General features: G+C 44.6%; 1 protein-coding gene across 1 annotated transcript in view; it reads right to left on the bottom strand.

Moving 5' to 3' along the window:
* The window catches only part of MPZL1 (myelin protein zero like 1), a 40,330-nt gene extending 39,738 nt beyond the window's left edge, over window positions 1-592 (bottom strand). Inside the window, exon 1 of the mRNA XM_062003128.1 lies at window positions 503-592. Within this exon, the coding sequence (XP_061859112.1) occupies window positions 503-536 (34 nt within the window). The 5' untranslated portion in view covers window positions 537-592. The remainder of the gene's footprint in view (window positions 1-502) is intronic.
* Between the last annotated feature and the right edge of the window lie 15,323 nt (window positions 593-15,915).

The raw sequence follows: 15,915 nt of genomic DNA, 5'->3' as shown, positions 1-15,915 counted from the left end.
TCTCACTGCCTGTGTGGTGCTTTGTCCTTTCTGAAACATTACTGCTGAGGTGCCACCAGTTCAGCTGAGGGTCTCAGCTGTGCTCTGTGGTGGATCTGGTGGATCTTGCTGGAACTAGTTGTGTCAGACGAGGTAGCCCCATCCTTTTCTCATGGAGACTCTCACACCATCAAAACCTTGACATCTTTGCCCCACATGTTCACATATGACACAAAGAAACGTCAGCTACAGAAATTATGACAAAGTCACAACAATCTTGAGATCTATGTTTCAAAGCAATTCAAAGGAGGACAGCAGAGTTTACTTTAACTGGTGCCAATCACCAGAACAGTTTTTTGCTGCTGCCACAACAGCTCCCCAGGTTGCCAATCTCATCAAATAATTAAGGCTGCTGAAAGAATGAGAGCTTCCTGTATTCAGTAATGCAGCCAGTCCTGCAGCATTCTACCAGCTCAACAAAACACAAAGAAAAGCTGCTCACACCTAGTTCATGAACACCTACCTCCTCCAGCTGCCTTGCTGCTGGGAATGTTCATCCTTCAAGCAGAGATGAGATCAGAAGAGCATCTGCTAACACAACATTCACTCTCTCTTGGCCTCTGCACATTCAGCTCAGCTCTGCCTGACTCAACGATGAAAGGGAAAAAATAGCATCATGTCACCCCAAATGAAAGGAAAATAATTTCAATGAGAAGCCTTAAGCAGGCTAAGACAAATCTGTCAAAGCAGTCAACAACACCCATGTATCTCAGCCCTGTATACCTCTGTGTACCTACTGTGATGGAACTTAAGTCTTAAAAGCTTTGACACCACCTTCTTCTCTCACACTACAGAGTCAGCTTTTTAAGTGGGCTGCTTCACATGATGCAGAGTTGCTCATTATTCTACCAAGAGGCAGCAGAAGAACTTATGTTGAGATTTACTTCCAAAGCCCATGCTTTTAACCAAAAATGAGGAACAAGCACAAGAAAAGGCAAAGAATGTCTGAACTCCCTTGCCAGCCAGGCTACAAATTTCTTATTCGATCCCAAGGAGACAATTTCACCAGTGCATCACTCTCAACCTGTAAAGCATGAAATTGAGATGCTTGTTAAAGGTGCCAAGATCCAAGAAGTAGTAAGCACAACAGTTGCACTGTTTCATGCTCCAGTTGAAGAGTTTGTCACATGTCAGGTTTAGGTAGATGCTCATTGAGTCTCAAGGCCAATAACGTTTAGCCCTGATCTTGTAATTTTTCCTTGAGGATCACAAAGAAATACTTCCCTGCCCATACTGGACACTCAGACACCAATCAGCAACTCAGGTACCTTCCAAACCAAATACCATATTTTTCCATTCAACAGTCTTTAAGTGGTTTTCCTTCCATGACCAAGTAAGTTTACAAATGTTTAAATTGCAGTAAACAGTTACTGTTGACAAAATCAAACCAAAACAGTGAAAAACCCAAAGGGGCAACTTAAGTAAACCCATTCAAAGTGTAAAGGGTAACTGGAACAGCTGACGGCAGCTGTTCTACCTCTAACCTTGCAACACTAACATAGTCACTAACAAACACAGCAAATTACTCCTTGGGCACATAAGAAGATTCCAGAAAATAGGAATTAAGATTAAAGAAAGTCTACACAGAACAAAAAGAATAAAGACTACATCTTAGAATAGTCTCCTTGAAACACACAAAGTTTTCTCCACAAAAAAAAAAAAAAAGATATTATTAAGCTTGCTTAACTAAAAGACTGAGAAAAGTCAAGTACACATACTCAACACATGGCAGAGAGAGTGAAGAAAACATCCCATCTTCAAAAACTTTTCCTAGAATTACTATACCAATCCACTAAAACTGTCACAATATCTACTAAAGAAATTAGAGTATTAAGGATCAAAAGTTGTACACAAAAAAAACACCTCAAAATTGGAAGTGAGGTCAGTAGAGACTGACATGTGACTGGCTGAAACAAAAGCCTCTCTCTAGGTTAGCATTGGTAATTAGTACTATTTCAAATGAAACTGTTAAAAATATCAGCCATGTTGCCAGCTGCTGATGGTGTGCAGCATCTTTTTGATAAATCTAGTATTAGGATTGTGGAAACTACTCATTTCCAAAACAAATTAGGCAGAAGAATTTAGGATGTGGGTACCCAAATTTCATTTCATACAGTGCAAAAGGCTACATTTTAAACAGACACAAGCAGCTGCCCTTTTTTTCCCCTTTTACAATAATCAATCCACAAAGTTCTGACCAACTCAGTAGCAACAAATGTATATACCTCAGTCACTCCCACCTGCCATCATTCCTGACCTAGCATTGTGTCCGTCTCATGCCAAGTATTGGTACTTCCACCAGCCTGAAAGGTGAACACAAGGGTTTTTCCTGTGTACACATGGACTCCACTAAAACCTGTCAAATAAAATCCTATCAATTAAAAGAACAAGGAGACAGAGATGGCTGAAGTTAAGTCATCCAAGTGATTACCCTCTGCAACTAACAGGCTACTCAGTCACACAGCCAAGCTGTTCCAGTGTGACTAGATTTACTTTAAGTAGTTCAAGCAAATCTGAAGCTTTCTGAGGACTAGATCCCTTTCTGCTCCACCACCTGCTGAATGCCTATAGCCAGCTCTGGCACGTCACTCACAGCAATCTTACTTGCTAGACAAACTTGCTAACTTACTCGCTAAGCAAACTCATAACTAGCTATAACCTGCAGCCGCACAACCACCAAACCAAAAGAAAAAGCCCCTGCTACGTATTTCAAAGCATTGTTTCACAAGAATTTGTCAGTGGTGGTGCCAATTTAAATAGCTCTCATGCCCACTTATAACATAATGTGATGAATCTGACCAGGAACTAATCCACATTCAAAACTGCCTTTTTTCTGTTGTTTCCTTTTAAACCAGATCAACACTCTAACCCAGTCAACTGTACTCCATATTTGTACACCAATAGAGCAAGGTTGGGAAGCACTGAGTAGAAGCTGTTTCAGCTGGCTTTTCCCAGGAACATTTCACCTCTGCAAAGTGTTATGGCCTCCCTCGTAGCATATTCTACATCTCTTCCTCAGTTTTCACGTGAGTTCATTTCTAGAGCCACTCATTTGATATCATGACTGTGCTGATTTTGTCAAGTAGGAGGGTATGCAGCACATCTCCATGCAGCCATCTTCTCAACAACTTCCATGCTGAAAGAGCAAAGCAATCCTCTAAGACTTCTGTCAGAAAACTTCCAGACATAGGAACCATTCAGATTTTTAAAATCCTGCTGCACATATGGCTTTATAAAATATACTACGAAGAGCGATCTTTGCTCAGCATCTTTCACTTACAAGCATTACAAAAACAAGTCACTGAAAAACGTTAACAGGTGGCCAGAAGCCAACTGAAGATAAACACCTCCGGCAATGGCCATTTCACCTACCTGGAGTTCACCTGCCCTGATTTACCTACACCTTATTAAGTAAAAGTACTTATGAAAGTGTCATCAGTCAACACCCACGCAACTGCTGCACTACCCACAGCTTAACCCTTCCTTAAGGATCAGAACCTCAATCTGATTTTAAACACTGAAGGCAGGGTGTGACCAATGTTTCACGGCAAGCTCCCCTAATGCCCCTTGTGTTTCTAAAGCATTGGCAAGTATACTGCAAAGCATCTGCTTCTGCAGGGTTGGAAGTAACAGAGTTTGTGAGAACAACTAACCTTCCTGTCTCCCTTTTGCACTTCAAGCCAAAGCCTAGTAGCAGCACCAACTGGAAAGTGCCACTCGAGCTAAATAAACATGCAGGAGCTGCAAGGCCCAGTAACAAAAAGGGTTGTGCAATACGAGGGTTGTGGGCTAACCCCAGCTGGCAGCTCAGCCACAATCCAGTTGCTCGCTCACTCTCCCCATAGTGGGATGAAGAACAGAACCAGAAAGGTAGAAGTGAGATAAAGACAGTTTAAGAGGTAAAACAAAAGCTCTAATTCACTTCCTCCAATTGGCAGGCAGGTGTTCAGTCATCTCCAGGACACAGAATCATAGGATTATAGAATGGTAGGGATTGGAAGGGACCTCCAAAGATCACCTAGTCCAACCTCCCTGCTAAAGAAGGTCCACCTAGATCAGGTCACTCAGGAACATAACCAGGCAGGTTTTGAAAACCTCCAGAGAAGGAGACTCCACATTGTCCCAGGGCAGCCTGTGCAAGGGCACTGTCACAGCAAAATAGTTTCTCCTTAATTTTAAGCGGAACTTTTTGTGCTCCAGATTTCATCCATTACTCCTTGTCCTGTCGCTGGACATTACAAAAAAAAAAAAAGTGTTGCCTCATCCTCTTGACACACACCTTTTAAATACTTGTAAGTATTAATGAGGACCCCCCTCAGTCTCCTCTTCTCCAGGCTGAACAGTCCCAGATCCCACAGTCTTTCCTCATAAGATGCCCAGTCTCCTGATCATCTTGGCAGCCCTGCACTGGACTCTCTCCAGCAGTTCCCTGTCCCTCTCGAGCTGAGGAGCCCAGAACTGGACACAGGACTCCAGAGGAGACATCACCAGGGCAGAGTAGAGGGGAAGAAGAACCTCCCTTAACCTGCTGGACACACTCTTCTTGATGCATCCCAGGCTGCCATTGGCCTTCTTGGCCACGAGGGCACATTGCTGGCTCATATTTAGTTTATTATCAATCAGGACTCCCAGGTCTCTCCCTGCAGAGCTGCTCTCCAGCAGGTCACACCCAGCCTATACAGGTGCATGCACTTGCTTCTCCCACTCAGGGCTCCATCAGACATTACAGTGACTTGGGAAGATAAATGCTGTAATTCCAAACAGACCTGCCTTCCTCCTTCTCCTCCCCCAGTATGATGTCCTGTGGTCTAGGACGTTGCTCTTGTCACTTGAGATGACCTGTTCTGGCTGTGTCTCTTCCCAACTCATTGTGCACTCCTTGCTGGTGGGCCAGGGCATGAAAAGCAGAAAAGGACTTGGCACTGTATGTAAGCCAATGTAAAACGAGTAACTAAGGTAAAATATTGGTGTGTTATCAAGGCTGTTTTCATCCCAAATCCAAAACATAGCATCACACAAGCTCCTATGAATCAAATTAACTGTATCCCAGACAAAAAGAGTACCAATACACTTATTTGATATAAACATCTTCAATTTAAACAAACAAAAAAAAAAAAAAAAAAAAAAAACATAAACACACAAAAAACCTCCCCTGGCTTATTCAGGACAAGTAGCAGAACAGTTCTGCCACTTTAAAGATGAGTGGTGGTGGGGAAAAAAAAAAGAAATTTAAAAAATCAGTGGAACTAGGTGAAATCACCTGACTGAAGTTCATCTTTCAATCAGCTCAGATAGCAAACAATACTGACGATAACCCTGTCTCTAGATGCAAACCCACAAAGCAAGTGCTATCAGTAAAACTCACTTCTAAGCCCTAGTCTGAGTAAACACACACTCTTCTAAGTAACTGCTATTTTGAGATAAAAGTGAATCACTGAAGTTACAGCTGTCCAAGCTTCTTTGCCAGCAGCAAGGCCAGTTCAGAACTTCTTGTCTTCTCCTGCCACAGCTTCCTCTTACAGAAGATGTTAGCATCCTCTCCATTGTGCTAATCACTATAAGCACGGTCACACTAACCCAGATTAGCAAAGTAATGAAGATAAACAAACCACAGAAAACAACCAGAAAGACATAAAGCATAAGGATGCAAGTGTTTTCTGATGTATTCCTAGGATATCCTGAGTTAGCATTCAATAGTTAAAAAAAATAGCAACAACTTTTTTTTTGCATACCGGATTGTTTACTTTGTTCATATATCAGTTAATTACATGTAGGTGGTAGAAGGAACCATGTATGCCATATACGATCATACCACATCACACCACACCTGGAGAACTCCCTCTATTGATGCTAATAATAAGTTTTAGATAGATGACTCCATGATGACCTGTATAGCACCTCTCTAGCAAAATAATAACTCTTTAGAAACTATTCAGATTAAAATCTGTTTCATTTCTTTGTCTTCCACTCAGACTGAAGTTATCCTATATGTTACATGGGACATTCACTGTCTACTTCAAGGGAGCCTCTGCTCCCTCTCTACTCTGCCCTGGTGAGGCCTCATCTGGAGTCCAGTTCAGCTGAAGGACAGAGAACGTCCAGAGACAGTCTAGTGCAGAGGCACCAAGATGATCAGGGGACTGGAACATCTTTCATAAAAGGAAAGGCTGCGGGAACTGGGGCTGTTTAGTCTAAAAGAGGAGATTGAGGAGAGACCTTATTAATATTTACAAATACCTAAATGGTGGATATTGACGGGGTTGGGACATCCCTTTTTTTGATGGTATCTAGCAACAGGATAAGGGGTAATGGGATGAAGCTGGAACACAAAAAGTTCCATTTAAACATAAGAAAAAACTATTTCACTGTGAGGGTGAGGGAACAGTGGCACAGGCTGCCCAGAGGGGTTGTGGAGGTCTTCAAGACCTGCCTGGACACGTTCCTGTGTGACCTGATCTAGGTGGACCTGCTTCTGTAGGGGAGTTGGACTAGATGATCTCTAAAGGTCCCTTCCAACCCCTACCATTCTATGATTCTATGATACTTTCATCAGTCAGGATAAGATAGGTCCACAGACAGTGGAATTGCTGCTTAACACAACCAATTGTAACTCAGGTAACAAGCAGAAGAGCCATGTGCATCATTACTTACACAGAGGCAGAGGACTCTTGGGTGGTTGTGGTCAAGAAGAACCTCAACATTTTATAAGGTAGCCCTAAAGCACATTTAATCACCAAAATAAGCTACGGTCTTTTCAACATATTTGAAAACTTCTTGCTGTTGCAAGTGAGGTGACCTGAACAGCAGCCCCATTCTCAACTCACCCAGCAGAGAGAAGTTTATCCACTTACCACTTTTTTCCCTTTGAAGAATCCACTTAGTACAGCAGACAAGGAAGTCTTCCAACCTGCAGCATCAGTGGGCTCTGTTTAAAAGAACTAACAGCTTCTGACGGACTGGATAAAGCAGTTCTGACTAAACTTGGCATGAACATGAAGTGAGCATTGCAACCCTGACTTACGCTGTTACGTTCAGGAAACATTTCAAGCAGCAACAGAAATGTGTTGGTGAGCTCAAAGTAATAACAGGCACCTGAGCTGTTTTAAGATCTCAACTCCTCTGCTTGTTACTGACCTGTGTATATGTGTGTGTGCCCACATGTATGTGACCAAGTATAAAAGAGGTAGGAGGAGAAAGAAGAAAAACCAAACAAGCTATCAAAAAGAACAGCAGAAATAATCACTAATATTGTTTCCTGCAATGTCTAGACATACTTCAAGGCTTTCAGACGCAATCAGGCACCACTGCCATGTTAAATGCAGACATGATATCACTTTAAGTGATACTTCCATGGCTTACAAATTCAGGATTGCAAAGTAATCCCTGTTGTTGATACTCTTGACTACTTGTCCAAGGCTCACCCACACATACAAGAGATTATATCAACTACTTATGCCACAAATATCCAGAGGATCACAAACAGTACATTTGAAAATGTTCCATCATTCCTACAAGTAAATGAAGCAATCACATTCAGATGACTGAGTGTAAACAAGCAAGCCAAACTTCTAATGCACACATGTGGGTACACACGAGAACATTAGCTTAAAACCTGTTTTCTGTACTTAGCCATGAAGCAACAGTGACCCCCTTGGCTTGGCAACGCAGACTGTGGTGGTAAACCAGTCCTGTACAACACAATCCCCTAAGTAATATTTCTATCTCACTGCAGGTTATTTGCCACATGAAACAGATCTGCCATCAAGCATATGAAGAGGCAGAAGAGGAGCCACAAGCCACAGCAGCTAAGTTATGCACCACATTATTCTGCCACACACCACATCCAAGCAATTTAGCAGCAACGGCTCTCTAAAAATGACACTTCAGCCCCTGCCTTTTTGCTTGGCAGATTGTGATTTCTGAACCTCTCACTAGATCGAAGTCCAACATGGTGAAAGGGAATGGAAAGACGGTCCCTGAAAAACAGCAGGAACTGGAACACCACATGCAAGCTGAGAGGCAGAATATTTATCACAGAGGACTTCTTACAACCCCAGACTCTACAGTGTCATCCTCTCCCCATCAATCTCCAATCTACTTTCCATATGCAAAGGAGGTAAAGAACCTGCACATCTGTGCAAAGATGTAAACCTCATTCCAACTCTATATATGGACAAAAAAAAAAGTGCCTTTTCAAAGCACACAGGAGGATTAAGGATGCACAGTATAAACACAGAATGGAGAAGCCAACATGGGAATAACTTCTGATTTGGAGTTAGGAAAAAATCACCAGTTGCAGGGATAGGAACAGAAACACACTTCAACAAAGATAAGAATGACTTTAGCACCCATTGTAATCTCACTTTTTAGATAGTCTCCACCCTAGGGAGGGTCTTTTCCCAAAAGAGTATCTTGTAGCTCTGCTTGGTTTTAAGGTACTATATTTGGTTACATAATTCCAAGTTTGCAGAACGATCTACTACTTCCAGCTCCTCATAACATTACTGTACTTGTACCTTTTGTTGTGGTCATGGGAAATATGCTTGCTTCATTTCTTGTCTCCATATTTCTTTTCAAAGAACTTAGTTTTACTGTAACCTATGCATATATAGTTTCTACCTACTTAATTCTAAATATTAAAGCTGTCTCTGAAGATATACAGCAAGCCTTGGCAATCTTTATATATGTCTACTGCAAAATGTAATAATCTAAAGCCACATGGCTTACAAAGTCAGTTTCTTACCACTTGGCACAGTTCTCTATTTAACCCCCTTTCTTGATGGACTTAAGTTTTACAAACGAAGTGAGAAGGCATCAGGCTTCTTTAATGATTGCTGCTGAAAGACTCTGCAAAGTTTTACCCACTAAGTCAGTGTTGACAACCAAAAATATCTTTGGACACTGTGGTATCACTTTTCATGCCTAGGATCTACATACAGTGAACTACCTTAGGAAAGGTGTGGGATCATTTTCATTTCAGAATGATACATGAAACTCAGAACTCTTTGCCCAGTAAGAATATAAACTACAATGAAGTTACGCATAATCTTTGCAATTTTTAACCGCTCCACTGTCTTGCACTTATTCTCCTCCATCTATATAAGTCACAAGCAATTCATTTTTTGGCTGATGTAATTATTCCTCCACCCAAATACTTCACCACTAACCAAATCAAAGGTGCTTTTTAAGTCAGTTACCACAACTCCAGCGTCCCCATTTGCCGGTCACCTCCACGCTGTGCCTTTCCTCTACAAAGACGACTCGCGTCCCCTGACTTAATAACAAGCCAAGAGAAAACTGGCAAGCGCTGCTCCGGAGCCGCCACGCACCTCACCCGCCGTACCCCAGTGGCCTGGCCACGCCGGCACTGTCGGAGCGCAGCGCTTCGCCCGAGGGGGGAAATACCTCCCCGCCCTTCCCTTCCCCCCAGGGACACGGCTCCTTGTCCTCCACGGACCCACGCGTGTCCCGCGTGGGCCAGGCCTGCTGTGGCGCTCAGGGAGAGGAGAGAGGGGGCTTTCACGGCCGCGCGGGAAGCGTACCCACGACGCCGGCCAGAATCCTGGCCACTGAGGCGGTGGGGCTCGGCTTTGAACCAGATGGGCAAGGAACAGCAAAGCCGTACCCTGCCCGCGTAAACCACCCTCCGTTCAAATAAGCCGGCGATGACGATCGGGAGCGGCATTGAAAAGGGACGAACCGGCCGGACCCAGGGCGCGAGTCACCTCCCCGGCAGACCTCGGCATTCTGCGCGAGGGGCGAGGTGCGGGCCGGGGAAAGGCCACCCCGCCTCCGTCTGCCTCACCCCCGAGGGCCCGGCGGCGCCTCCATGTGCCCCACCAGCGAAGATCGGCGCGGCGGCTCTCGCCGGGCCCGACCCAGGCCGACGAGACGAGCCCACCGCCGCCTGCCGCGCCGCGCCCAGGGTCGGGTCGGGTCGCGCAGCTTCCCTCGTCCCATCGAGATCCGCGGCAGCGGCTGACCCGCGCTCGTTCACTCACCGGCGGTCAGTGCCGCTGCGGCGGCGGCCAGCAGCCAGGCCGAGCAGGGGAGCCGCGCGGGAGCGGCAGCCGCCGGGCGCCCCGCACTGCCTCCGGCAGCTGCCATCTTCCTGCCGCCACCTCCCCGCGCCCCCATTGTCCGCCCCCGGCCGCGGGCCCGCCCCGCTGCGCCCCGCAGCCCCCGTCCCTCGCCAGGATAGGGCTTCGCTGCTGTCACTCGCACACACCTCCTGCGTCCCCCTCGCCCCCGCCCCGGCGCTCACACGCTCTTCTCCGAGGATTGGCCAAGGGAGCTATCCGTCAAGTCTAGGTGCCCTATCCGAGCAGGGCTCGTACTAGCCCGCCCCCCGAGCCGGGCACGTAACCACCTTTCCCCCACTCCCCCCCGTTCGCCGGCCCGCTGCGGGGTATAGGGTGAGAGTGCGGTGGTGTGGGCCTGCTGCGCCCCGTGCTTGCACTATCCGCTGGAGATGCCCCGGCTCGATAAAGTCCGGGGAATCCTGGCAGAGAAGCTCAGGGGGGGGGGCATCCCCAGCCGCGCTGGCAGGGGCGAGGCCTGGCAACGCCGCGTCTCGCTGCTCGCAAGAGCTCCTGCCTCTGCAGGCAGCAGGACGTGCCCGTGCCGCCGCGTCTCGCCTCGCCTCGCCACGCCGCGTGTGGCCGCAGCCTGCCTGCGCTCCCCCGCCTTTCTCCGCGTTGCCTTGCCTGCATCGCGCCCGCGGCCCTTGCTGCCCTACGGCCGCGGGGACACAGCAAGGGAGCCCAAGGCGGTCCAGCTGCACGTACTCTTGCCTCAGCCCCTGGTGCTGCCCTGGTGGGTAGGAGTTTACCCATCATACCTTTGGAGGCACGCCAACGCCCTTCCACTTTGGCGTTAAATATGCTGAAAATATCTGACAGTCATACAAATAGATGTTATTAGCCAAGATGGGCCCAAGAACTGTGGGGCTCTGGTGGACTGCAAGGGCCACAGCAGAATTCAGTTTGATCACAACACTGGATCCCACATCCCCTCAATGATGTAAATCTTTGGCCATGCGTTACTTGGTCCAGTTTTCCAATGAGAGACGACAGCGGGAGTAGACCACAGTGCTCATTTAGTGCCCCAGCCTCTGTGCAGGTGCTGTTGTGTGAGGTTCCCCTGGCTGCATGTTAAAGTGCCAGATAGCAAGTGTGCACCCTGAGCACTTGTATGAAGCTGCCAGGGAAGCAGGAGATCACTACTGCAGGCTGTGAGCATGGATGAGGTGGAGTTCCCTCTGCCTGTGCTCAGATCCTTCTTTCTCTTCCCTGTTAACTTGGAGAGCCTGTTTTGGCATGTGCTGCCTCTAAGTACAGGCTCCTTTAGAAGCTCTCCTGCTACTCTGATCATGTAACCACCTTTGCCTTTTGACCTGAAAATACTTGCTTGGAATTTCCCCCAGCTTACTGATGGGCCTCTCTGCTGTTACAGACTCCCCAAGAGCACACTTTCACCTTTCCTTCTTTATATACTTTTCTTCACTTCCTCCCTTTTGGGAACCTCTTTGCAAGCATTTCTTCTTTTGCTAAGCAATGTATTCCAAAGAAGTTGCTCAAGCTTAGTCACATCACAAGGCCATTGCTCACAGCATCCATCAGACTCCAGAGGCCTGCAGCATACTTGGTTTGCTCCTGCCAGTGCTCCACAGATTCTGGTCCTTTCCCAGATGTGTGTGCCACCAGTTTCTTAGCCACTTTCTGGCCACTTGATCACATCTGCAGATGAAAGAGGCCACAGGAAAGCCCCATGTGTGTGCCATGTTGAGGAGGGCTATGTTGAAGCAGGCCTCTGCAAAAACACAGATACATTTTTTCCAGCTGGGATGCAAGACACTAAGTTACAATTCCCATCGGATTTAAAATGCAATGGCATATGCATTCATTATTTACGCCCTAGGGGGAAGCTCTGGAGCATGTCCCTTGGCAAACTGTTGTATATGTTTTCTAGAAACCCATGATGAGCAAAAGCACATATAGAGGGTAAAAACCTAAGAAATTAGAAGGACTCACCCAGGCCACTAGAAATCCAGGACAACAATCTGGAATAAGGACCAACACAGACAACTCTGTATCACAGGGGATTATCACTTTGTTTGGTTGCCCTCTGACAACCCTTGCAGGTCAGGCCAAGTGATGAACACTCCCACTTTCCAATCAGAGCAGAAACTAATAGGTAGTGGTAAGTCTTTCATCCCAAGCCCTTTTTCCCCAAGCATCTTTTTTCTCAGAGACAGGAAATGCTGTACTAATATTGAAGTACATCAAAACCCAGAGTTCACTATTTACTTTCAGATCCTTCATTACCACCCACTTTTAAACATTTGGCCTGAACAGGCCAAACCATCTTTCATTCTTTCAAGACTGCCAACTAAAAGCTTTTTTTCCAAAAAATATATCCTTTCTCTTATTCTCAGATTTGCTGTCCTTCACAGAGATTCTGCGTTTGCTTTTTATGTACTAATAAGCCTGATTCAGTCACCCATGCCCCTTGCCAGATGATTCCTTGAATCTTTCACTCTGCTGACAAGAGCTGAGATAACATTGTCCCAGATACAGCCCTGTGATTACCCCATTTGCTGTGTAGTAGTGTTGCTGTTCAACACAGAGGATATCTGGGAGAGTATCTGGTCTAGTTACTGTAGACCATTTTTTTTATCCAGATAGTAATGATCAAATCATCATCTGCTGTTTCCAGAGAGGAAGCTGGGTTTTAGAATGACTTAATTTGGCCTGAGGAACATATATGGCACTTGTATGCTATGACATGTTACTACTAAAATTATGACAAAAGGAACTGGGAATGTTGTCTCACAAAGCAGGGTTCATTACCCAGTGTGCAGTAAGCCAATCAATGCACAGAGTTGAGCTACTCACTTTATTATTAGTCTTTTAAATCTAGTGCTGTGTGTCCAGCAGGTCAAGGGAGGTTCTTGTCCCTCTCTACTCTGCCCTGGTGAGGCCTCATCTGGAATCCTGTGTTCAGTTCTGGGCTCCTCAGCTCAAGAGGGACAGAGAACTTCTGGAGAGAATCCAGCACAGGGCCACCAAGATGATCAGGGGACCGGAGCATCTTCCTTATGAGGAAAGGCTGCGGGAACAGGGTCTGTTTAGTCTGGAGAAGAGGGGACTGAGGGGAGATCTTATTAACAAATATCTAAAGGGTGGGTGTCAGGAGGTTGGGACATCCCTTTTTTCTGTTGTATCTGGTGACAGGACAAGGGGTAATGGAAAGAAGCTGGAACATAAAAAGTTCAATTTAAACATAAGGAAAAACTATTTTACTGTGAAGGTGAAGGAGCCCTGGCACAGGCTGCCCAAGGAGGGTGTGGACATGTTTCTGTGTGACTTGATCTAAGTGGACCTTCTTTAGCAGGGGAGTTGGACTATATGCTCTCTGAAAGTCCCTTCCAACCTCTATGAAAATACAGACTATCTTCAGATATTATGTATCAGTCTATATTATCGAGTTTTATGTTTCTTTTATCAGTAGGATAGGATCATTATATTCAGATTGACATTCCCATCACAAAATCATTGACTAACGATTTTAGCCTCACTCCAGCCTTTAATTTCATTGGCTATAGCTTTTTCCTCACCAGTTGTGATCCTGATTTTAATTCCACCATTACCTGAGTAGTGATTTTGCTGTCTGGGTTTCTTGGAAACCCCCATCAGGGGTAATATGGCATCCAAAATTTCTTCCGAGATTCTAGTCCTTTCTTGTTCCTCTTCAGTCAATAGACAGAATTGAGTTCTCCATGCTGTCTCCTCAGACACATGTAACTGAATAAACTCATCACAAAATGATAGTTGTGCTTTCAATTTACAGAACAGATCACATCTCAGCAATGAGAGGAGGCATTCTGGCATATATAGAAAGTCATGAGTTCATGTGGTACTTCCAGTTGTATGTTCTGTAGGTTTTAAAAACGGCCTAGGGGCTCACTTTCCCGTGACCTCAATAATTGGCATATACATTTTATTTAATGACCCCTTACAACTAGTTACTACTGAAAGGATTGCTCTGCTATCTACTAAGCAATCTATAACTTTGTTCCCCAGCTTTAAAGGGACCAGCAGATCAGCTAGGGGAATTTTGATATTCTGCCCCTGTCCCCTTCATTCAATATCAGATGTCCCTAGCATAACCAGGTTAACATCTGATTCCAGCACCCCCCCACCCCTTTCCCTGAGAATTCAGCAAATAATTTTTATTTCTGTATGCATTCACTTTTCTAGTGTCCTTCTTTACTGCAAAAAGCACACTGATTAAGACCCACGGGTGTATAATTCCAGAAGCTAATTTCCCATCTTTGTCTTACTCTATTTCATCCACATTTCCTAGGTTTTCCTTTAAAACCAACATCTGCACTTCCTCAGCCTCCCCACTGTCTTCAACACATTTCTTTTTACAATCTTTGTATCAATTCTTTTTCTTTCCTTTCTCATTAACACTTTCTGCATTCCATCATCTTAAAACCAAACCAACACACGCAACCCCATCCCATTTGTCCATCCTTCTACAAAACACCATATAAAGCAGTTTCCTATTGACACCATCCTCTGGATCTCAATCAGCTAAAGCTTAGAAGATGTGTGGTGATCTTTTCCCTTCTAAAGAGGTACATAAGCAAATGGTATCACTTAAGCAATCTTTCTTTATCTTGCTAGTAAATAACAAATCATCTACACTTTGTGCAACTATAGTTCCAGTTGGCATGACCTGTCTCCAAAGTTCAGGTGAACTCACCTGATGCCAGCAATTGAATATTTGGAGACAAGAGAGTCCAATATTTACAGACATACTCATTGTTAATTCGTTAACAAAATTCTGGAGAGTTCTTCCTCCATACATCAATAAAGCCTGTTGCAATCTTCCACTGTAGTTGTTAGGGTGCTCTTCTAGCCTCTCCATTTCTGTACTTTAGTTTGATTTGCTCTTACCTCTTTACAAACTTTAATCACACATATCAGATTTCTAACCACTGTTTTGTTTTTTATAATCCAAATTAGAATAAACTTAAGACCAAACAGTCCAGTTTCCCTATCTCTAGGTTTAATTTCACATTCCTCTCAATTATCTTTCTTTCTGGATGGAACAATTCTCCATGACAGGTTAATATCCACTCAAGACAGATTATATCTCAAACAAATAACAGAAAATAATAACACATATTACTTACATTTTTCCTTAACCCAGGCATTGATTTCCTCACACACGTAACACTAGAAGGGGAAGTTAAAACATTTCATACACACTCACACTGGCTGTAAAAAGTGGGGACAGCAGAGGGAAGGGTGGTGAGAGACCAACTCTGCCAGACTCTTCCGTTACTTCAGTCACAATTAGTGCACCTTAAATTCTTTCTCAAGGTTTTTGTATTTGTTCTTGACCATCTCCTTTATGGTGGTTTTATATCAAATTACTCCATTACATACCCCTAATTTATCTGCTGAGGTTTTTCATCTTTTAAAGGTTTGCTCTTGCTCCTTTAAAGTGCTGGACAGTCTTTTTATCCAGAAAACAGTTTTAACTGCAATATAGTATTATCTTTTTACCCTTTTTCTCATTTAGGACATATATTCCAGTTTCATGTTTAAAATCTACCAGGCCACTAATATATTTTTTCTTTTTTCTAATATCCCAAATACTTGTTACTGCAGAAATCATATCCACGTAGGATATTTCACCCCATTTTTTAGTTCTCCATCAAAACAACAAAAATTGAGTTCCATTTTCAGGCCATTTTTCATCATCTTCTGATTTATACATTGGCCTCCACTGCCAGCAATACCTTTGTGATTTTTCTTTAGTTAGGAGATCCCCACCAAATTTATCCCAGTGTTTCAAGAT

Source organism: Colius striatus, chromosome 1 (genome assembly GCF_028858725.1).
Source record: "Colius striatus isolate bColStr4 chromosome 1, bColStr4.1.hap1, whole genome shotgun sequence".
In the NCBI taxonomy this organism is placed as follows: Eukaryota; Metazoa; Chordata; class Aves; order Coliiformes; family Coliidae; genus Colius; species Colius striatus.
This window is presented reverse-complemented; position numbering and strand designations above follow the sequence as displayed.